The 21,759-nt window shown below is 43.6% G+C and overlaps 3 protein-coding genes across 3 annotated transcripts in view; all 3 read left to right on the top strand.

Moving 5' to 3' along the window:
• Nucleotides 1-1,866: 1,866 nt before the first annotated feature.
• Nucleotides 1,867-6,487, top strand: LOC310800904 (uncharacterized protein; the record flags this gene model as incomplete). The annotated part of the gene is made up of 5 exons (XM_083664789.1): nucleotides 1,867-2,005; nucleotides 4,266-4,314; nucleotides 4,463-4,532; nucleotides 4,671-4,841; nucleotides 6,350-6,487. Exons 1-5 carry the CDS (start codon nucleotides 1,936-1,938, stop codon nucleotides 6,485-6,487), a joined length of 498 nt encoding a protein of 165 aa, XP_083520915.1. The 5' UTR covers nucleotides 1,867-1,935.
• An 883-nt stretch (nucleotides 6,488-7,370) lies between these two features.
• Nucleotides 7,371-11,094, top strand: LOC310800908 (uncharacterized protein). The gene is made up of 6 exons (XM_083664792.1): nucleotides 7,371-7,538; nucleotides 7,666-7,875; nucleotides 9,596-9,721; nucleotides 9,839-10,003; nucleotides 10,757-10,840; nucleotides 10,977-11,094. Exons 1-6 carry the CDS (start codon nucleotides 7,398-7,400, stop codon nucleotides 11,001-11,003), a joined length of 753 nt encoding a protein of 250 aa, XP_083520918.1. The 5' UTR covers nucleotides 7,371-7,397; the 3' UTR covers nucleotides 11,004-11,094.
• A 5,968-nt stretch (nucleotides 11,095-17,062) lies between these two features.
• The window catches only part of LOC310800903 (uncharacterized protein), a gene marked incomplete at its 5' end in the record, with an annotated part of 34,097 nt that continues 29,400 nt past the window's right edge, over nucleotides 17,063-21,759 (top strand). Inside the window, 2 exons of the mRNA XM_083664788.1 lie at nucleotides 17,063-17,132; nucleotides 19,397-19,426. Of these exons, the coding sequence (XP_083520914.1) occupies nucleotides 17,063-17,132; nucleotides 19,397-19,426 (100 nt within the window). The remainder of the gene's footprint in view (nucleotides 17,133-19,396; nucleotides 19,427-21,759) is intronic.

Below are 21,759 nucleotides of genomic sequence, written 5' to 3'. Positions count from 1 at the left end.
ACCTCGCTATATCCAACAGCTCTGTGTCTACGGTGGAATCCTATAGCTTCAGTTCCTGGGATCCATAATCTCTCAGAACCTCCATCATCCAGTCTGTCCTCTGCAACTCACATCACTGTCTGGTTTGGGTCTCCCACCAAACACAACAGGCACAGACTGCAACAGATGGTCAGGACTGCAGAAAACAAGTCATTGGTGCCAAACTGCCCTCCATCCAGGACCTGTACTCCTCCAGAGTCAAAAAACCAGGCAGGAAAGCTAAGGAGAAAAACATGTTAATGCAAGGTGTAAAACCATAGGTGTAAACGCACCGTGATCAGGATGTGATCAGATCTGCCTGACCACATCTGGAGGTAGTCTGGCTCACATTGAGAGATCTCTTTCACCCCATTTACACCTGGTTTTTAAATGCGACCATTATCCAGATAACTTGGATACAGGTCATATTTAAAAAGGTGTAAATGTTTGAAAGCCTTTGTTTACAATGTGGTGTGGCTTATTTACACATTTACTGTGGGCTTTCATATTTAGGCTACTTGTATTTGTAAAATGTAACTACTTTATCTTTATTATTAATTATTATTAACTATTGCAGTCCTCATGACAGCCATGTAGGGGTGTGAAGCCTTCGTTTCCTGAGTTATTTTTCTCCTGTGTTTTGTATTAGTTAAGTTAGGTAAGATACCGGTTGTTTCTTTGGGGTTGTTTTTATTTGACAGGTAGCCTAAGCTTAACTCATAAATAGATTTTGGTTATTGTTTTGGGTTGTGCACATCACATTACATTAAAAACAACTGTTGTTGGACTGCAACCTATGGTGGCCTGGTCATCCTTGGGAGAGGGGAAAGGGGGGAGTCGCCTTTTTTATGTTATGTCTCTGGTTACCCCTAGGCTGGGCATACCACTGCCTATAATCCTATGTCAAAACAATGAGAGCAGAACAAAATGGCATTCAATAATACATTATTATAAGGTTCCTGACACTTTAAAAGTTGGACTCTGGTATTGATCATGCCTCCAATACAGCTGTCCAATTGTTTATACTTGAATATCAGGAATATTAGGCCTATGAATTGTGTCTCACCTACTGCTGTTCTGAGCTTGTGCCATTCCTGCTCTGTCTCAGTGCAGGTGTGGACAGACAGGGGGCACAACCTGCACATTCACCTCTGAGTAGTAATAATAATAAACTTTATATAGCACATTTCAAACATAAAATGCCAATCAATTACATCACCAGTTTGAAACAGCAAAGCAGCTGTGTGGTTACACACTGCAGTGCCAGCAAGACATGAGCAGTGATTTGACATGAGGATGACAGGATCCGAATCCCCAAGGAAAAATCTGTCATGAATCCCAAACCCCCCCCCCCCCCCCCCCCCCCCCCCCGCTCCGTGACCGTTGCATGCAGGGACGTGAAACCAGACCTGCTTTGCATACAGGAATCATGGTTAAAACCAAACCTAGATTTTAATAACGCGGTGTGAAGGGTATAATGGGATGTGTGGGAGTAGTGGAGGGGAAGAAACTAGTTGTCCGTTTTTTTTAGAGGAGCTGGACTGATAACAAGACTAATGGATTAGGGGGAACATTGGATGGATTTGTCCAGAAGGAGGCGGTAATGCAACATGTTGGATGCCAACCGCCGTAAAAACAAACAGAAGAAGAAGAAGTGACCTTCCGGTAGTAGAAGGGACCAATGGTGTGGACGCGTTGACGACGGTGTTTATGTAATTGACCTGATTGGTCGACCTGGCTAGAGCGGGGAGCTTTAAATATTCTGTTTGCTGACACTGACGTCAGTCTCTCGCCAGTCCTTGCCAGTTACAGTAGAGCCACACTCTCTTGACTGTCGTACCGAGCATTGGAAGTCAACGCGTCCGTTTGAAGAGACGACTAGCTAACAGCCAGAAGACTAGCTAACAGCCAGCCAACATGCACCCGAGTGCCTACCGCCTGCGTTTAGCAGGAATCCAGCTTCTTCCTAATCGAGGTTTGGAGACAGGTGAGGCATTCTGATGATGAAAATCGATGGAGTTTGGTGCTACCGTCTCTGCTAGCCAAAAACAAGCTAACGTCAGTTAGCACATTAGCTAATGTGCTTGCTGGGTTGAGTGGGTTCTAACTAACATGAATTAACGTTACATCTTGAAGGTCGGTGGTTACGGTAATGGTTAACGTTAGGCAAGTAAACAACTTGGTTATAGGGGTTGGTAAAAAAAAAAAAAAAAATGTTAAACATGTTTTAATGGCCGCCGGGGTTTATCTTTGCAGGGCAATGTACACGCCCATTAGCTAACGTTAGGCTCTCCTATCATGCTAACAGTTTGTTTTAATTTACAGCATTTTGGTAAGCTAACTTAACAGATGGATGTTTGCAGTGCCTTTAAGACTGTTGTGATTATCTACTCACAAGTTGACTAGCGTTAGAAACCAGAATTAACGTCCGTGTGGAACAGTGGAACCCAGGTTCGGTGAAAGCAGTTAATTTGGCATTAGCCATATCCCTATGAGAATATGGTAATGGAAGAGCAGGGGTAATCTGCTGTGTATGGGGCTGTTCACAAAGCGTTTTTGCATGGAAAAAGCTGCCTGGAGCACTGTCTGTTTGTGAGGAGAAATAAACTTAACGGACACACCGTGATAGGGTGATCTGACGTTAGCTATTGCAGCAGTTCGGTCAAGTTGGAAATATACAGATTCGCACTTCTCGGACTGGAGGATTGCTCGTTTACGTGAAAATGAGGTTGTAGCTCGTTGTCTACCTTACTAAGATGGGAAAGAGGCGTCGTGTGTGCGGTACAAACGCTTCGTTTATGAGATATTGATCCAGGAAGTGCGAATCTGTCAATATATTTACAACTTTACCGAACTTCAGCCACCTCAGAACTAATGTGTCCGGTCGGTGTGGTCCATACTGCTATAGTTATGAGCTGCCTGTTACAGTATCGTCAATCCACTGATTACAACGTCATATGTTCTGCCAAAAAGTCATAATTAACTGCAACCAAGTGATTAACGTTAGCTAAAGGTGATAGCCAAAAAGTGATTATTTCTCCATATTGTGGCTGTTATGGAGAATGACAGTGCAACAGATTCTGTTAAAGTGTCATTATTATAAACAAGACACCAAGCCCTGCCAGCTCAACAGCAGTGCTGTTGTGTAGCTGAGCCTGACGTCCCTACTGTTGTTGTTGTTGTTGTTGTTGTGGGTGGTGATAGCCCTTTTTAGTATTTACTATATATTCTCATTAGTATAGTAATATGCTAGTGTTTATATTTTTTATTCTTGTTGAAATGGCTGGTGTGATCTAAATTGCTTGTCATTTGTTAGGATATGGCACAGACACTCTTGATCATGGCATTAGATATGAGTCTGTAGCCAAAACCAAAACAAAGGCTTTGGGCCTTGCATAGCTGACTTGATTGGCTGTAAATGCACAGGGCTCCCCAGCAGATAGCATTGTGCATGATGCTACAGGGAATACATCTTCTTTGCATGGCTGTATGATGACGTAAAGGAGCTTAGTAGCTAGCAACACGCAGGAGGCGGCCTCCCTGTTGGCCAGGGCGTCAGGTGTGCGACTCGAATGGCTGAGGGGAGTGAGTTTGGACAGATAGAATAGCAGAGGTGAGTCAGAGCCAGAACCTTTTAGAGACGTGCAGGGTATCCGCGGGGTCTTGAAAAGTATTAAAAGTTGATCAATCAATTTAGGGGAAATTAAGGCCCTTAAAAAGTATGAACAAGTTTTGATTGCCATTGGAGAGGTATACAATTTGGTAGCTATTGTGCTGATGGTGTTAAATGAGCATATATTGTCCCATATCGATCGCAGACCCCTGAATTGAATCGAAATCGTATCGTGGCAGACTTTGTGATATCAGCAAATCTCGTATTGTTGTCCAAATAATCAATATAATATTGTATTGTGATGAAACTTGTGATTTACACCTCTATTGCTGATGTGACCAGTGGCGTTGTTGAGGTCTGGAAAAAGTATTAAAAAAGGTCTCAAAAGCTATTGAATTTAACTTCAGGATTCCCTCATATACCCTGGAGAGGCTGTGTGAAGCAGGTCCTGGCTCCTCGCGGGGCAGTGTTGGTGTGGGCCGCTCAGGAGGGAGAGGCAGTGCCTACAGGGCTGAGCTGCCTCCCACCCTGATTGGTTGACAGCTGTGGGGCAATCTGCTTTCCTTGATAGTCGGTGAGAGAAACACTGTTGTTGTACAGTATATTAATGGACTCTTTCTTTCTTTCTTTACAGGATCTAATTCTAAGCGTATGGTTCTGCTTCCTGAGTCGCCCAAAAAGCGGTAAGCACCTAAGAACTGAAAACACTTAAAGAAGCCCCACCCCCTTTAGATATTGGACAGGTTCACAACTCCTGCCCCCATCCTCCCCCATATGAGTGCTGGTTGTATGACAAAAAACTATTTCTCATTTGGGTCTTCTCTCTTTCAGGTTAGACGCAAGTCTTCATGAGGCTAGAGTGGATCAACTGATAGCATGGAATGGAGATCTCTCTTCCCAGGTAATCTAAAAACAGGATGTAAATCCTTTCTAGTCAACTTGGCATCTTGGGGCTTCCGGAGACTTGGATTACACCAGACGAGCAATCCCACATTTTCACTATTAATGTTTCCTTTTTATTTGCGTCTTGTCTTCACAGCTGGCCATCTCCAAGGCTGAGGTTACCAGGCTGAAATACACTCTGGAATCTTCTCAGATGGAGTGGAGCAGAACTATCTGCTGCCTTCAGGCTCAAATCAGCCAAGCAACAGCCGACAAAGCCCGCTTGATTCAAAATGAGCAGGAGACTGAAAAGTACTACAAGTCACAGGTGAGTGTGATCTCACACACTACCCACTGAACACAACATACTTTTCAATTTCTCTCTTGTGCAGATCTCTAAGGCTGGCTTTACACGCTGAAACCTTCACGCAACTTTAGTTGGTTGAAACTGAGGTGAAACTAAGTTGCAAATGATTTGCATGGTCTAAAGCCCTCAGCAACGCACTTGAAACTTGTCTGAAACTCTGCTGCAACAGTTGCAAAATTCTCAAGTTTGTGAAACTAGTTTTATGCAACAGCCAATCAAAATGCTGATAAGTAGGCTATGCTATTAATGCACTGATGCATGCTCGCATTTGCATGAAAATTATGTTTCATGCTATTTGCAACCTGCAACTACCGTAGTTGCCTAAAAGTTTCACAGTGTAAAGCCAGCCTAACTTATTTGAAGTTTCACAGTGTAAAGCAGTGGTTCTCAAACTTTTTCTGTCAGGCCCCACTTTGGAGGAAGAAAATCTTTCGGGCCCCACCGCCCCAACAAAATTGAAACAAAACGGTCCAAGTTTAACTTTTATTGACATAATGACCATTCATTTCTATATTCTGGCTGTTTTGCCCTGCACATCTTTTCAAAAACAATAACAATAAAGTGCAACCTCTACAAAACAAAATAAATTCAAATATCTTAATTGTGAGTTCAAGTCACTATCACTGTATTAAGGGCTGCCTGTTTTCCACTGCAAATCGTTTCAAAACAATAATAAGGTGCAACCTGCAGAAAATAATAAGTGCAGACATTTGTGAGGACTCAAGTTTTATCAGTATTAGTGGCTGCAAAAACCCACACAGTTCTCCCAATTCAGCCCGTGTTGTGTCAGGTAACTGTCCAGAAGCATAGCTCTTCAGCTGTTGCTCTGCTTGTAACGTACTTGCAAAACAGCAAATCCTCACTCAGTGACTCCGACGTGACAAAGCGAACATAGGCGATAAGCAAGCAGTCTTTATTGCTGTCCGTAGCCTCGTCCACTTGTAAGGCGAAACGTGTGTCTGTCAGTTTTTCCGTGAGTTGTTCCTCGAGATCATTTGAAATGTCACATATACGTTTTGCAACTGTGTCATTGGACAGCGGGATAGTCTTCAATTTTGCAGCGCTGGTCTCATCCAGCATAGTTGACACCATACGGATAGCTGCTGGGAGTATGAGCTCCTCAGCGATGGTGTGCGGCTTCTTGCACTGTGCAATTCTGTATGCGACCTTGTATGACGCTAGTTGTGCTTTGCTGTTCACTGATGCCACTTTTACAAAGCGATTTTCCGACCTAAAAATGGCTAAAACATTGGTTCCGCGGATTTCACCCGCGCCCCACCTGTAATACCACTGCGCCCCACAAGTGGGGCGCGCCCCACACTTTAAGATACACTGGTGTAAAGCCAGCCTAACTTAATTGTTGAATGGTGGTTGGGGGTACATTTGTTTAGAATTAACATAATTACACCAGAGTATTTATTTTGAAGTAATTAATGCTTCCTTTTGATGTGTGTCTTGTGTCTTCACAGCTGGCCTTCTCCAGATCTAAGCTTCTGATGCTGATAGATATCCAAAAATTTGCTGAGGAAGCGTGGAGCAGCCTAGAGTGTAAACTCCGTGAAGCTACAGCCAGCAAGGTCAGATTAAAGCCTCACAGCTACATTTAGTCCATTATGACCTGATGCATCATTTGTAGGGGTGTCACAATATATCGTCCCACGAAATTTCGCGATAGTAAAACGTCACGATATGTATCGTTGAGATGAAATCTCATATCGTGATTTTTTTTTTTTTTTTTTTTTTTTTTTCCAAAAGTAGACAAAGAAACGTCTTTGTTTGTTGAAGTTCAATGTGTGGAAAGTAGTTCAGTTGAACAAGTCTCTGAAGAGACACATGATAAGTTATACAGGAGAGAAACCATTCAATTGAGTTTCTGGCAAAACTGTTTACTTGACAGGAAAAACTGAAGATGCATAAAAAATAGACTAAGAAAAGTCTTGTTGTTTGAGTTTGAAGAAAAACTGAAGATGCATAATGAGAATTTATACTGCTGAGAAACCTTTTAGTTCAAAGTAAATCTAAGTGACGGTGTAACTCATTCTATTTCAAGATAAGCCTTATCTCCAATCTCATGTTTTTTCTAGTTGTTATTGTAATAACAATTTCCCACAACAGCATGTTTTGTATTTGTGCATTTCAAATAAAATACTACTTTTCCAGTCATATATTGTCATTATTCAAGTTTAAAAAAATATTGTTAAAATCGTATCGTATCGTATCGTTATCGTGAACCCAGTATCGTGATACGTATCGTATCGTGAACTGAGTGTATCGTGACACCCCTAATCATTTGTGATTATTTTTTATTATTTTGACATATATACTGTTACAATGTTGGATGTTCATATTAAATATATATAATTTAAGAAGTATATGATTTGAGGTGGATTTTCCCTTTACGCAAATCTAATTTTTAACCACTGCACAATTCCTCTTTCCACAAACTGTCTAAAACAGGAAGTGATTGAGAAGGAAGCAATAGATCTGAAGAATGAGCTGAACACTGCATCAAGCTCCATGAAGCTCATGAAGGAGAGCATCTCTGCTAAAGAGCAGGTGCTGAACACTGCATCAAGCTCCATGAAGCTCATGAAGGAAAGCCTCTCTGCTAAAGACCAGGAGCTGATTGAAGCACAGCAAGGCTACCAGGAGGCAGAGGTGAGTGTGATCTCACACAGTCACCAATGAACACAACACACTTTGAAGTTTTACATTTCTCTCTTGTGCGTATCTGTTAACTTAAATGTTGAATGCACAATCCTCTTTCCACGAATTGTCTAAACAGAACGTCATGGAAAATCAGGTCCTTGATTTGAAGAAGCAGCTGAAAGGTCTAGTAAGCTCCCTGAAGGCCAAAGATCAACAGCTGGCCTATCACCAGGAACTCACTGACCTGAAGGAGCTCCAGACGGACGGCATCTCTCACTATCTGAAGGCGGAGGTGTCGTTCCTGCTTAAAGAGGACCTGTTGATGGACGAGTACTACGAGGCAGAGGTGAGTGAGATCTCACACAGTCTCCACTGAACACAACACACACTTGTGCATATCTCCAACTTAAAGAGTTGATTTTGAAGTAAAACAAGATAGATTGTGTGTCAAGACTAGGGTTGTCACGATACCAAAATTATGACTTCGATACCGATACCTGCCTAAATATTGCGATACTCGATACTTAAACGATACCACGGCAAAAAGCTAAAACAACAGGAAAAGTCGTGTAATAATGGACGACAGAAGAACATGGGAGTTAAAATTCATGTTTTGAGTCTTCATCATACTTTATGTGGTGTTCAAAGATAGCTGGGGAAGGCTGCCTCAACTGATTCTGCTGGCATCTCATTTGACTCAATAGAAAATGAGGAAATGTGTTCAGTAGAGCGCAGAATAGAATAATGTCTGTTCAGTCTACTTTAGTGTAATCTGAGTTTGAGCTTCATCATTAAGTGCCAGATTTACAGTTAATCTCATGTATCTTTATTTATTTCCACAATAAAATGTATGTGGTAGCCTATGTGGTGTCAAGTGTTTTCTTGTTTGTTCATACATGTAGGCTAGGTGAGTTTTTGACAATTAGTATAACATTAATCATGGATTATTCTAAATAAATAAATAATTCTCAGTGTTATTAAAGCTTTTACATGGTAATATGCAGTAATCTGATGTTCCTTATACTTAGTGTATGTGAGTTATTTGACAGTTAACGTTATACAGTTTGCAACCTCATATCACTCTTAAACACCGTCATATAGCCTACCCCCTTGGCAGAGGTTAGGCGCATTGCCTTTAATTGCCTCGTCAAACGAACTGAAAAACGTTTGCTTGTCACAAAATAAATCACACTCGCTTGACTTGACGTTATCACATTCGCTAAACTGTGACACTTTGTACTAGTCGGATCGTCTGTTGGAGAGATGCTTTGGCAAGTCAAGTGGACGTGTTGTCTCCCTTTTGCCTGTGTAAACATCGTTTTACAGACGGACAGCTTTGATGTCCGTGCATGCTTCGGCATAGCCGTTGTAATCTGACTGTATGGTTGTAATATTAAGTGCTGACTCCGCCCGTGTGGGCCAGATTCAACATACGCTGTTAGAAATGACAAGCAAACCCTATCCTGCTGCTCTCAGGTAGGATAGAGGCTGCAGTGAAGGCGAAGCGCTGTGTGTGTCAGACAGGCAGAGCGAACGAGAGAGAGAGAGAGGGAGAAAAGCCAGCAGGCAAAATCCGTAGAGATTCAACACATTAACGTTGCTTCCCATGGTCAGAAAAAGTCGCCAGATTTGTCGCTAGTTGCCTTTGAGAAATAAAGTCGCCACGTGGGTCTGAAAAGTAGCTAAATATATCGACAAAGTCGCCAAGTTGGCAACACTGCATGTCCACCCGATCGGCTGAACAGAGGAGTGGAGAGTGGAGTGTCAGTGAGACAGGGGAGGGCGGACTTGGCACGCCCACAGGGAGTTGAAACAGACAGAGCAAAGCTGCAGCACACAGACTCCGGTGGAGAAACAGACGGTGGCACATGGATGCAACGCAACTCATGTCATTTTTAAAAGTACCGGTACTAAATTAACGTGGTATAGTATCCTTTTTAACGTCAGGGTATCGCGGTACTGTTGTAGTACCGGTATACCGTGCAACCCTAGTCAAGACACACACTCTGTCCCCTTCATTCCTCGCCCACCAATCTCACTAAATCCCTGTCTGTATCTTCCTCCAGTCTTGCCTCTTCCCTCAAGTCTTTGACTACAAAGACGAGCTCGACCCTCCTGGCAGCTCGTCCGGGGCAGTCCTCTCTGCGTCCATGATGCCTGAGCAGCTGCACGACAGTCGGACTCAACCCAAGGTTGGTTTGCTTTTTGTATTATTGTTGTTGGGAATGATGAATATTTCTTACATTTTGCACTAAATAGTGCTGGTTGCTATAATGTTGGCAATTTGTCTCCCTGTCTCAATCTGACAGAAAAGGGTCTTCAGCTGTTTTGCTCGTCCCTTCTCTTCGAGCACCCCCAAGAAAGGCCTGAGCAAAAGGCACAGTGCTCAGGTGGCAGCTGAAGCAGCCAGGAAGTCTGCCAGAGTCACCAGCAGCACGGCCAAGACACCAGGCCTGCCAGGGAGCGCTCACAAGGTGACCAGCAGCACGCACATGTTTGAGGGACACACTCTGAGCCATTAACCATTCATTGTTTCACACTCACTGAGAGATTTAATCATAGAAATACAAGATATACACGCTAGCGCCTCCTCTGGTCGGTCAGGGCGCCTGTTCGGGGGGCAGAAGGGAACTGGTGGAAATAGCGCGATCGTCCCACGTGCTAGGTCCTGCCGGTGAAGCTCCCCGCTGTCGGGTGAAAAGAATCGGCTGGCGACCACACATGTATCGGAGGAAGCGCGTGTGCGTGTCTACGGCTCTCCCCAGATCGGCAGAGAGGGTGGGGCAGCGACCAGGGCAGCAGGGGGAATTGGCAAAGTACAATTGCGGGGAAAATCAGGAAATAAAAAAACATTAATTGAAAAGATTTAACCCATTGATGCCTGATGCAGCATTTGCGTGTATATCCCTCATTTGTGTGTGTATCCCTTTAAGACCGCGAACCGCGTCACGCCATTCGCGGTCTTAAAGGGATACACACACAAATGCTGCATCAGGTATCAATGGGTTAATATAGAAATACAAGGGACAGCTACCCCGTGGAGTCTGTGCTTAGTTAGAGACTTGCACACACACTGTGTGAACACTAAATGCATGCAATCACACATGCCTAATATAGAATATACACAATTAGAAGGAGCAATTTGATCAGAGATGCAGTTTTATCTCTTGTATTTTAGATGCTTGCTATAATGTTGGTAATTTTGTCTCCCTGTCTCAATCTGACAGAAGAAGGTGAAGACCAGCTGTTCCCCCCGCCCCCTCACTTCAAGAAGACCTTCCAGCTCTCAACCTCACCCCGTCTTGAGTCGAGTGAGTCTCTTGCACGTACGCACACACACACACACACACACACACACACACACACACACACACACACAGTACATTGTCTTGAAAACAGCCCTGCATATAATGCCTCTCACGATTGCACTATTTGTGGTTCTCTCAGGTTGCAAAAAGGGAGCTCTTCGCATAAGGACAGAGGAGGGAGAGCAGCTTCAGGAGGAGCCAGAGCCCCCACACATTAAAGATAAGGACCGAGGAGGGAGAGCAGCTTCAGGAGGAGCCAGAGCCCCCACACATTGAAGATAAGGACTGAGGAGGGAGAGCAGCTTCAGGAGGAGCCAGAGCCCCCACACATTGAAGATAAGGACCGAGGAGGGAGAGCAGCTTCAGGAGGAGCCAGAGCCCCCACACATTAAAGATAAGGACCGAGGAGGGAGAGCAGCTTCAGGAGGAGCCAGAGCCCCCACACATTAAAGATAAGGACCGAGGAGGGAGAGCAGCTTCAGGAGGAGCCAGAGCCCCCACACATTAAAGATAAGGACCGAGGAGGGAGAGCAGCTTCAGGAGGAGCCAGAGCCCCCACACATTAAAGATAAGGACAGAGGAGGGAGAGCAGCTTCGGGAGGAGCCAGAGCCCCCACACATTAAAGATAAGGACCGAGGAGGGAGAGCAGCTTCGGGAGGACCCAGAGCTCCCACACATTAAAGAGGAAAAGGAGGACCTCTGGACCAGTCAGGAGAGAGATCAGCTTCAAGGGCCAGAGGAGGCTGATATCTCCCAGTTCACATTCACTCCTGTCACTGACTGTGAATATTGAAGATGATTAAGAGAAGCCTCAGTCCTCACAGCTTCATCAAAGCCAAATTGAGGAGAACAGAGAGGCAGAGACTCTAGCCAGTAGCAGCTCAACTGACCAGATGAAGACAGAAGATGATGGAGAGGATTGTGGAGTATCAGAACCAGCCATGAAGTTAGATCCATTTACAACCAACTAGTGCCGGAAAAAAGTGCAAGACTTCAGACTCTTCTGAACCTGAGACTGAAGACACTGATGATTTATGACGGAAACTCTTGAACCTCAGTCGGGTTTAGTCACAGGTGAAGAAAGGCTTTAGTTGCTCAGTTTGTCATAAAAGATTTGACTACAGGAGCAATCTGCTGAGACACATGACAGTCCACACAGGTGATAAACCAGTTAATTGTGCAATCTGTGGTAAAAGATTTAGTCACAAATCACATTTGAAGCCACACATGAGAGTCCACACAGGCGAGAAACCAGTTAATTGCTCAGTCTGTGGTAAAAAAGTGTTGGTTGTAAAAGACGTGAAGAATCACACAAAGAGCCACAATGGAGAGTAACCATTTTTGCTGTCTGTGGTAAAAGACACATAGGGAGAAAGCCCTTAATTACTCAGTTTTTGTTTTATATACACTAATATAATTGTGGTCTGTGGTTGATTGTTGATGACGGTAGTTAGATGTAGCTAGGCTCACAGTCAGCCTGTTTCTGAGTGAACAGCTGAGTACAGTTGGGAAACTATAAACAGGCAGAAAAGGGAAAAATAACAACAGGAAATTGATATTCAAATGTGTTTAGTTAGTAAAGCAGAGGAAGCAGATTGAACTGCTAACTGTTCTGTTGCCTTGACACTTTTGTCTGACTCTTTTTTTTCTGGCTCTGAGGAGATCTGTCTGAATACAATGTGGTTCCATGGTGGAACATACATTAAGTCAACTTTTAACTGTGCTGTTCATTCTGTTTGTGTTCTTGAAACTACGTTCTGCATTGTTCAGTGTTTGTATAGCAGGTGAAACTATTGACCATAATTACAGTTTCATCTGATGTTCTATTCCGATTTGGTTCAAAACAGCGTAACTATACGCATTTCTATACAACGCAGCCAGGAAAAGTTTATATATAATGCAAAGAATCCAGCCGGGAAAAGTTTATATATCATCATACAGTATAAAAGGGAGCAAGTGGGCTTTGTCTGTTTGCTTCTATTTTTGTCCCATCACGATGATGTCATCGTGGATATCATTATCAGCTTATCACATCACTGATGATGTCATAGGCATTGTGAAATCATCAGTCACTCGAGCAATTGTGATGTTTTCTTTATAAAAGGGAGAGGCAACGGCCCCTGAGCAATTGTTCGCTGCACATGCCAATAGAGCAGGTGATGCCATGCAGCAGCCGAGCTGTTGGCGATGCCGCATAGCAGCTGAGCTGTGTATGCGAGCTGCAGGGCAGGCGAGGCCGCGCAGCGGGCGAGCCTAGTAATTGGGCGCACGAGATGCCTAGTATATATAGAATGTATATATGTATATAATTCCTCCAAATCCATGTGAGAGGTGGTGCAGAAGGTCTGTTTGTCTGTCTGCACCAGATTCATATTAAAGAAGGATTTTCACTCTGTAAAGGTCAGACTCTGCAGAAAGATCTGTTTGTTATTGTGGTTTCATGCAGTTCCCTCTTAATCCCTCTGGAACTAATAAAGTTATTTGAATCTTAACTTTTTGCCTTCAATTTTCCTTGTTTTTTTTTTTGTTTTTTTTTTTACTCCTATGACTGAAAAAATACAATGAGGTCACTAAGAACAGTAAACTGAACTAATGGGTCCTTATGGGAATGTTATAGACCGTTTTCACAGAATTGTGTCGCTATAAAAGTTTGGAACCTCGCTTATATCATGTCAGTTATTGTACTAGCAAACACTGCAACATGGAGTAAGCTGTGGGACATTTAAAATGTTTATGTTAAGTTGAAACTGTCAATATAAATATTAGTCAATATAGCTCAAATGAGATCATAATTTCTAAGAAATGACAGTCATATGAAGTGAGTTTTTGCAATGTCCCCTAAGCTGGCCCAAATCAAAAACACAATAAAATACCCCAGCCAGCAGATAAAGAGCACATTATTGTTACCGTCAAATCTCTATGGTCCCCCTACCTCACGGGCCCCAGTGCAACCGCACTGTCTGTCTATATCTACGGCCCTGATCTAGACAAAGATGGGTTACAAGCAAATCAATTAGAGGTGGCAACAACAATGAGGCCATTTACACCTGGCGTTAACATGTGGTTTCTGCCATCAGATTGCAATCAGATTGTATTTTATCACTTCAGCCTGATTCCATTTACACCTGGCGTTAACATGCATTTTAATGGTTGTCCTCTCAATCCGCATAAAGTTGGTGTATATAGATTGAGAGGACACATTGCATTTACACTTGTGTTCAATGTGTACACAATGCATCCCTGACCACCTCCGGAGGTGGTTTGGCTGATCAGATTGCAATCCTTCTTCAATGCGTTTTGGGGGTGTTTACACCTGGCATTTCAAGTGATAAAACACAATCTGATTGCAATCTGATCAGAGAAAAAGCATGTTAGGCTTCTATATAATATAATGGCCTCTATATAAGTAAGGCATAAGGCATATATATAAGGCATATATAAGGCCTTATATAAGGCATATATAAGGCATATATATATATAAATATATATTATATATATACCGTATATATATACAGTATATATATATATAGAGAGAGAGAGTATATATATATAGAGAGAGAGAGGTTCTGGGATGGAGACCAAAGGAAGGCATTCGTATCAGATCCAGCAATAAGTCGGAGAGGGTCGGTCACTGGGGGGGAAGTAGGGAAGAGGAGTGCATGATTAGTAGGATCAGAATGGAACACACTAAGTTAAGATGCATTAGGGCTCATTCATTTTGGAAAATAAAAACTTTGCACAGTTTAATTACTTTACAATATTCAACACAATTCTACATAGAAGAATTATGGGCAGGTAATGTAAAAATAATGTAAAAAATGTTTTAGCTCATGTTGTAGTTCCCACAGAAACCACAAGATGGAAGCACAAAACAAGGAGCCAAAGTCAGGCCTGCTCTCCACCTCTCACTGTTGGCTACTGCATAATTTCAGTACAGATGTCAAATATGAATAATCAAGATCAATATTATACATCTATATTTAATATTAACCTCGTCCTCTAGTAGTGCAATGGAATCTCCTAACTGAAACAGATTACAATTTAGATGAAAAATGACACCCCAGAATTAACCCTCTGACCATCACTGGCAGTATCAACCAGCTTTTTGCGGTAGTCTGCCTCCTATCAAACTATCAAAACAAGCCACTCGTCAAGGCTTGGGCCAAATAACTATGTGTTAACCTACTGAGCCAACCTCTCTGCATACTTGCACACTGAAATCAATATCTAGTAGCCTCGCTACTTGATCGTTTCTTTTTCAATTTAAACAAGAACTGGATTCTCTGATGTTGCAGACTTGATATGTATTCTATAGCTAATTAAAACACTTTACACCACACTTTATGAGCCTAGTTACTGTAGGCTACATTTTTACAGAGGTCTAATACTGTACCCTTTTGCCCTGCCTGTTTTTAACTTGTGCACAGCTTTATTTTTTGTGTATGTGAGTGTGAGTACTATGAGTGCAAAGCAAGCCAGAGTCCAATTCCTTGTATTGTTTGTACATAGGCCTACTTGGCCAATAAAGCTGATTCAGATTCTGACGTGGCTTAATTTTGAAAGTTGTAATAGGAAGTGCTACGTGTTATAAATGTACAATAGCTTTACACTAGTGTAGCGGAAGTGTCACGTGATTTTGGGGGACAGAAGCAGATGGCACACAGCTGTAACACATTTTTCCATGTTTTAACCAAAGGAATGATGGCTATTGTTTACGCAAATTCTTTTAACGTAGATAATTTGCTGAGTCTAAACCGGACAGCTGACGACTAGCCGCCCAACCTGACCCGTTACTTGATTTGCTTTATTCGATCGTTCAGTCGGGTCGTGGTGATGATCCCCGTCAGTGAGAAAACACCAGGTTAGTGGTCGTTGCAGCTGCACACAGAAGACAACATAAAAAAGAAGGTTTGGAATATGAAAATATTAAGAAAACATAAATGATGAAAATTAGACGTAGCCTATATGTTATACACTAACTAGCCTACATTTGGCTACGCCTTGGTTACCCTTGGTTAACGTTACATAGTTTTTTAAACGAGTAATTCATTTTGAAAGATTTATGACAATCCCGTCTCCGTCTTCCCCGTCTACTAGCTCATTAGAAAACCTTGACCACACAAAACACAACTAAGCAGAAAACACAACTGAAACGTTACTGACCCAAACAATTTCTGTCTGACTTGTTTTGAGCCCAAATTTTGGCCTCAATCATACAAGTGAAAATTGAGCATCGTACGAGTTGGGTTCTGAGTTCTGAGGGACAACTTTTTGCGCTTTTACTTTGAAGGCGAAATCTGCCAACCGGAAGGGTGGGTGCCGGTAGCTGCTTGTAGCTCGCCACAGGCAGGAGGACAGAGCGGATTCCATTGGAAAGCTGTAGTGTAGGTAGCTAAAACGGCAGTAAAAAAACGAGGGGAATCGTTCAGCAGCTGTCGAAACGGGAAAGATTTAGACAATATACTGAGGGAATCATTTGAGAAAACTCAGACAAATGCGTCTGGGTGACAGAATGGACAATATTATGATTTGGAGCACTTTGGTTGGACATCGTTTTGCAGTACTGTGAAACGTTCAATTCAGAAGGTGGCGGTAATGCACACAATTATGTTTGCCAACCGCCATTAAACATCAGAAGAAGAAGAAGAAGAAGAAGAGGGGAATCGTTGGCTTGTATGTGTCGGTTAACGATGTCACCTCTGGGATGAATCCACCACGGTATGTCGGTTAAATGCTGGTTAATGTCTGGGTACGTTAATGTAGTCATATGGTAGGAAAACATGCTCCTTTCCTCCTTTCCACTTTTAGCCTCCCTCTCATTCTTCCAGGCAAATTAGCAGGCTAGCCCGTTTGTGTTTTGTCTCAAGATAGCATGTGTGTTTGCTCATTCTAATCCACCAGCTGATGTCATATCTAACCTAGCTAAACCCTCTCCCCTCCAGCTCCCACACCTCTGTGGAGATACATGATTAGCCTGGACGATGAGCAGGAGCAGAGGATAAGAAGAAGAAGCAGCGGCTGGCTGCCTGGCTTCCTGCAGGATTTCCCCAGGCTGTTTGTTTGATTGTGGAAATGGATGGTCTGTGGAGGAGCGGCGGCACTGAGCGGAGCTAGCTGGCCGACTGTCCCGGCTAGCAAGGCGACGTTTCCAGGCTTTTGGATGACTGTTGACCCGGGGAGATCAGCACTACTACCTACCTTCCCTCTCTGTTGAAGGAGTCAGGATGGGGGAGCCCAGTCTGGACGACGCCAATGTCAAGGTGGCTGTTCGTGTTCGGCCCATGAACAGGAGAGGTGAGGCTCTCACACTGCTGTCACAACACACTGAGGGGTTTATGGGTCATCAACTGCGTGTCAGATTAGAGATATTATGGATAGATTGTATCTCGGATTAATGAGATTATGGGTAGACTATCTCAGATTAATGAGATTATGGGTAGACTATCTCAGATTAGTGAGATTATGGGTAGACTATCTCAGATTAATGAGATTATGGGTAGACTATCTCAGATTAATGAGATTATGGGTAGACTATCTCGGATTAATGAGATTATGGGTAGACTATCTCAGATTAATGAGATTATGGGTAGACTATCTCAGATTAATGAGATTATGGGTAGACTATCTCGGATTAATGAGATTATGGGTAGACTATCTCAGGGTAGACTATCTCAGATTAACACCTTAAGTGCCATAGCCGAAATAATTCGTCTTACATAATCCAGCGCTTGAGTGCCAGAGCCGAGTTTTTTCGTCTTAGATCTTTTTCAGTGGTTTCCACTAGCTGGCGCCCTTGGGCAATATGTGAATGTGGATCCGACCTCTCCCGCTGCCCCGGAAGTACTCTAACAAAGATTTCTATATAGGGAAGGCGGGCTCTTTGATCAGCGGGTTGTGTAGGTAAGATTGAGCGAGTAGACAGAGACATAGCGATTTATATATAGAGAATTTCAGCAATTTAGCAATTTAGAGTCAGATTTAGAGCGAGTTGGTTAGCGTAGTTGATTTAGTTGTTAGTACAGTAGTAGTGTTTAGTATAGTCTTTATAAAGACTTTGTTTAGATAGATAGTTAGCGGTAGTTACAGTTAGTGTTCATTGTAGTTAGCTTAGCACATTTAGCGTTAGCGTCAGTTCATTTTAGTATTTAGCCTTTATTCTAGTTCAGTTTATTCTAGTTCAGTTTGATCGAGTTGGTAGCCGGTAGATTAGCCTTATTTCAGTTCAGTTTGAGCTAGTAGTAGCAGTAGTTTTATTTCAGTTCAGTTTTAGCTAGTCGTAGCAGTAGTTTTATTTCAGTTTAGTTGGGAGCGGGTGGCGTGTTTGTGCCATGCCGGCCAAACGCAAGCGGTCTTCGGCGGCTGCACGCAAGCGATCGGCCGATCAGAGATCACTGCTTGATTTCTTTTCCGTCCGAAACGAGCTTGTGCCGGAGACCGATTCCGAGGTCTCGGATGATGAACGGGGTGAGCCTCTGCATGTCGCGGCTGCGGCTGCAGGGCTCACGACTGAGTCCGAGTCGAGTGACCTCCAGTCTTCTCCAGACGCGGAGGATTCTGAGGAGGAGTGGGCCCCGTCGAGGAGCGAAGCTCCAGAGAGCAGTGGTAAGACGATGTTTGAGATGACTTGTGTAACTTGTGGAAATGTAATTACTATGACTATACAAAAGCCAGCAGTCAGTCAATTCATTTTACTTTTATTTCAGACTCTGAACAGTCTGAAGATGAGCCTGAGGCAGCCAGCTGTAGCGGTACTGGTGCTGCAGCCTCTGGTGCCAGGAAAATGGGTAAGAGCACACCTCAGAATCAGGTTTATTTTCACATCACAGGTTCCAGCCAGCATTCAGTACCACACATATAAAAAACACTATTTTATGGTAATTATGTATTTCTATAATTTGCAGATTGTGGCAGTGGAGCTGGAAGAGGGAAACGGCCTGCAGGTCCAGGCTGGAGTGGAGTTGACTGGGAGCCAACCCACATCCCCTTCACAGCTGAACCGGGTCATCATAGTGGTGGTGCTGCTGAACCAGTTGACTTTTTCCAGCTCTTCCTGGACGATGAGCTGCTGCAGGCTATTGTTTTCCAAACTAACTTGTATGCACACCAGTGCATCAGTCAGGTGAGCGAGGCTCTGCCACATTCGAGGCTTGGGAGGTGGAAGGACACTGATGTGGCAGAACTCAAGAGCTTCTTGGGACTATACTTCCTCACTGGGATCGTCCAGAAGCCTAAACTGGCCATGTACTGGACCACAAATGAACTGACTGCTACCCCCCACTTCCCCAGAACCATGTCTCGCAACCGCTTTCAGCTCCTGACACGATTCCTCCATTTCAGTGACAATTTTGATGTTGATGGTGCAGACAAGTTGTTCAAGGTCCGGCCAGTTCTGAACGACCTGTTAGCAAAGTTCAGAGACATGTTCACACCGAGTCAAAACATTAGCATTGATGAGGGGATGCTCCTGTGGCGTGGGCGGTTGGCCTTCAAAGTCTACAACCCCCAAAAACCCATAAAGTATGGGATCAAGTCCTACATCCTGTGTGACTCCCACACAGGTTACTGCCACAACATGAAGCCGTACTGTGGTGAGCGGGCCACCCTAGGCGAGACGGTGGAGTTCCTCCTCGGGGACTTGGCAGGGCAGGGGTACCATTTGTACATGGACAACTATTACAACTCTGTTGGAATGTGTGCACAGCTGCTGGAGTGTCAGACACATGTCTGTGGCACTCTGAGGAAGAACAGAGGCGAGCCACCTGCTACCATGGTCACCAACCACACCGTGAAGCTGGGGGAAACGGTCATGCGCCACAATGGTGGCACCATGGTTCTGGCCTGGCGAGATAAAAGAATCGTGAAAATGGTTTCCACGCTGCACGACGACACGATGGAGACGGTGCAGGTCAGGCAGAAAGGCAGCAGAGAGAGGGTCGCACACACAAAACCCAAGTGTGTGGCAGACTACAACAAGTACATGAATGGGGTCGACAGATTGGATCAGAACATTGCATACTATCCGTTTGCCAGGAAGACAGCCAGGTGGCCCTTCAAATTTGTCATGTACATGTTTCAGATCTCTTTTTATAACGCCTTTGTTCTGTACAAAGCTAAACACCCAGCTAAACGCCACAGAAAGTGTCAAACATTGCTGGATTTCATATTGAGTGTTGTCGGTGCATGGACCAGACCTGTGGTGGGGGGTGGCGGGGAGGAGGTGGGGGCTGGCGGGGAGGAGGTGGGGGCTGGCGGGGAGGAGGTGGGGGCTGGCGGGGAGGAGGTGGGGGCTGGCGGGGAGGAGGTGGGGGCTGGCGGGGAGGAGGTGGGGGGTGGCGGGGAGGAGGTGGGGGGTGGCGGGGAGGAGGTGGGGGCGGGGGGCAGTGACCAACCACCCCGGCGACCATACCTGGACCCTCAATGCAGGCTGGAGGTCAATCTAGCAGGCCATGTAATGGTCCTCATACCACCCACACTCAAAAAAGATACCCCAACGAGGAGGTGTAGCATGTGTGCCAAGAAAAAGGTTAGAAGAGAGTCACGCTACATGTGTGTCAAATGTGGGGTCTCATTACACAGGGGTAGCTGCTATGAGGAGTACCACTCAAACAAGAACCTTGCTCAGCGGAGCAGGCGCTGAGTAGGCATGGGTTGTAAAAAAAAAAAACCTGCCAGGGATTGTTTTTGCTCTTTGTTTGATTGTTTGCTAGCTAGCAGGAATACATAAAAAGTACCTGCTGATTTTCATGTAACTTTGTGGATGGGTGTAACATGGGCCAAGGAAGTACCCATTACATTTTGGAGCAGTTCTGGATTCGGTGTACGAGCCCAAACCGGTTTGATCACGAACTGAAAAAACCTATAAAAAAAAAAAACATGTAAAAAAAAAAAAAAGCTGAGTGACCTGTGGTCTGCTGTTGTTTTGTATTTATTTTGACATTTATTTATTTTATTATGGTATTATTCCTCCATTATTGAAAACAACTATTGTTCAGATGTCTGATGTCTCACTGATGCCAAAAATAAATGGTTAAAGTGACTGTTCTGGCTATTTGATTGAATTTCACAAAACTGCGATTATCTCAGCTTTCCTTCCCAGAGGCCAAAACCATGCTGTATTCAACGGCTAATATCTACATAACTACTAACTCTACAAACTAACTCTTTTAGACAGAGAAAGCACACATTCTATTAGTTGTTTTTAGATGATTGGTGTTCACGAAGTCATAACACAAAAGAATCCTCGGCTGTTTTAAAATGAGCCAGAATCGTCAAAAACACCCCTGGCACAACTTACCTACAGGAATGAAAACATGGCTGGCACCCAATGTGTTAATGAGATTATGGGTAGACTATCTCGGATTAATGAGATTATGGGTAGACTATCTCAGATTAATGAGATTATGGGTAGACTATCTCAGATTAGTGAGATTATGGGTAGACTATCTCAGATTAGTGAGATTATGGATATACTCTCATATAGGTATTACCTATCCATAATCTCACTAATCTATACCTGATCTGAATAGGAATCTCAGATTAGTGAGGTTATAGACTATCTCAGATTATTGATATTATGGATAGACTCAGATTAGTGACATTATGGATAGGCTACTGTATCTCAGATGAGTGATATTATGGATAGATATCTCAGATTAGTGAGGTTATAGACCATCTCAGATGAGTGATATTATGGATAGATATCTCAGATTAGTGAGGTTATAGACTATCTCAGATGAGTGATATTATGGATAGACTAAGGCTGGGCGATATCGACAATCAAATATCACAATCTTTTTTGACCAAAAATACCTCAATATCGACATTGCAACAATTGTAGGGGGACTATAGACCTTATTCGCTAACACCGGACAGCACAGCGCCATATTGTTGACATACCGTCCTGCAGCTGACAACTATAGTA

The sequence above is a fragment of the Poromitra crassiceps genome (genome assembly GCF_964638095.1).
Source record: "Poromitra crassiceps genome assembly, contig: HAP1_SCAFFOLD_132, whole genome shotgun sequence".
In the NCBI taxonomy this organism is placed as follows: Eukaryota; Metazoa; Chordata; class Actinopteri; order Beryciformes; family Melamphaidae; genus Poromitra; species Poromitra crassiceps.
The sequence above is the reverse complement of the archived record's forward strand: the minus strand, read 5'-3'. Positions and strand labels throughout refer to the sequence as shown.

Coding starts and splice junctions, on each gene's coding strand:
- LOC310800908 (XM_083664792.1), top strand. CDS start 7,398: ATGAAGCTCATGAAGGAGAGCATCTCTGCTAAAGAGCAGGTGCTGAAC. Junction 7,539..7,665: donor AAGGCTACCAGGAGGCAGAG/GTGAGTGTGATC, acceptor TTGTCTAAACAG/AACGTCATGGAAAATCAGGT. Junction 10,841..10,976: donor CTCACCCCGTCTTGAGTCGA/GTGAGTCTCTTG, acceptor TGGTTCTCTCAG/GTTGCAAAAAGGGAGCTCTT.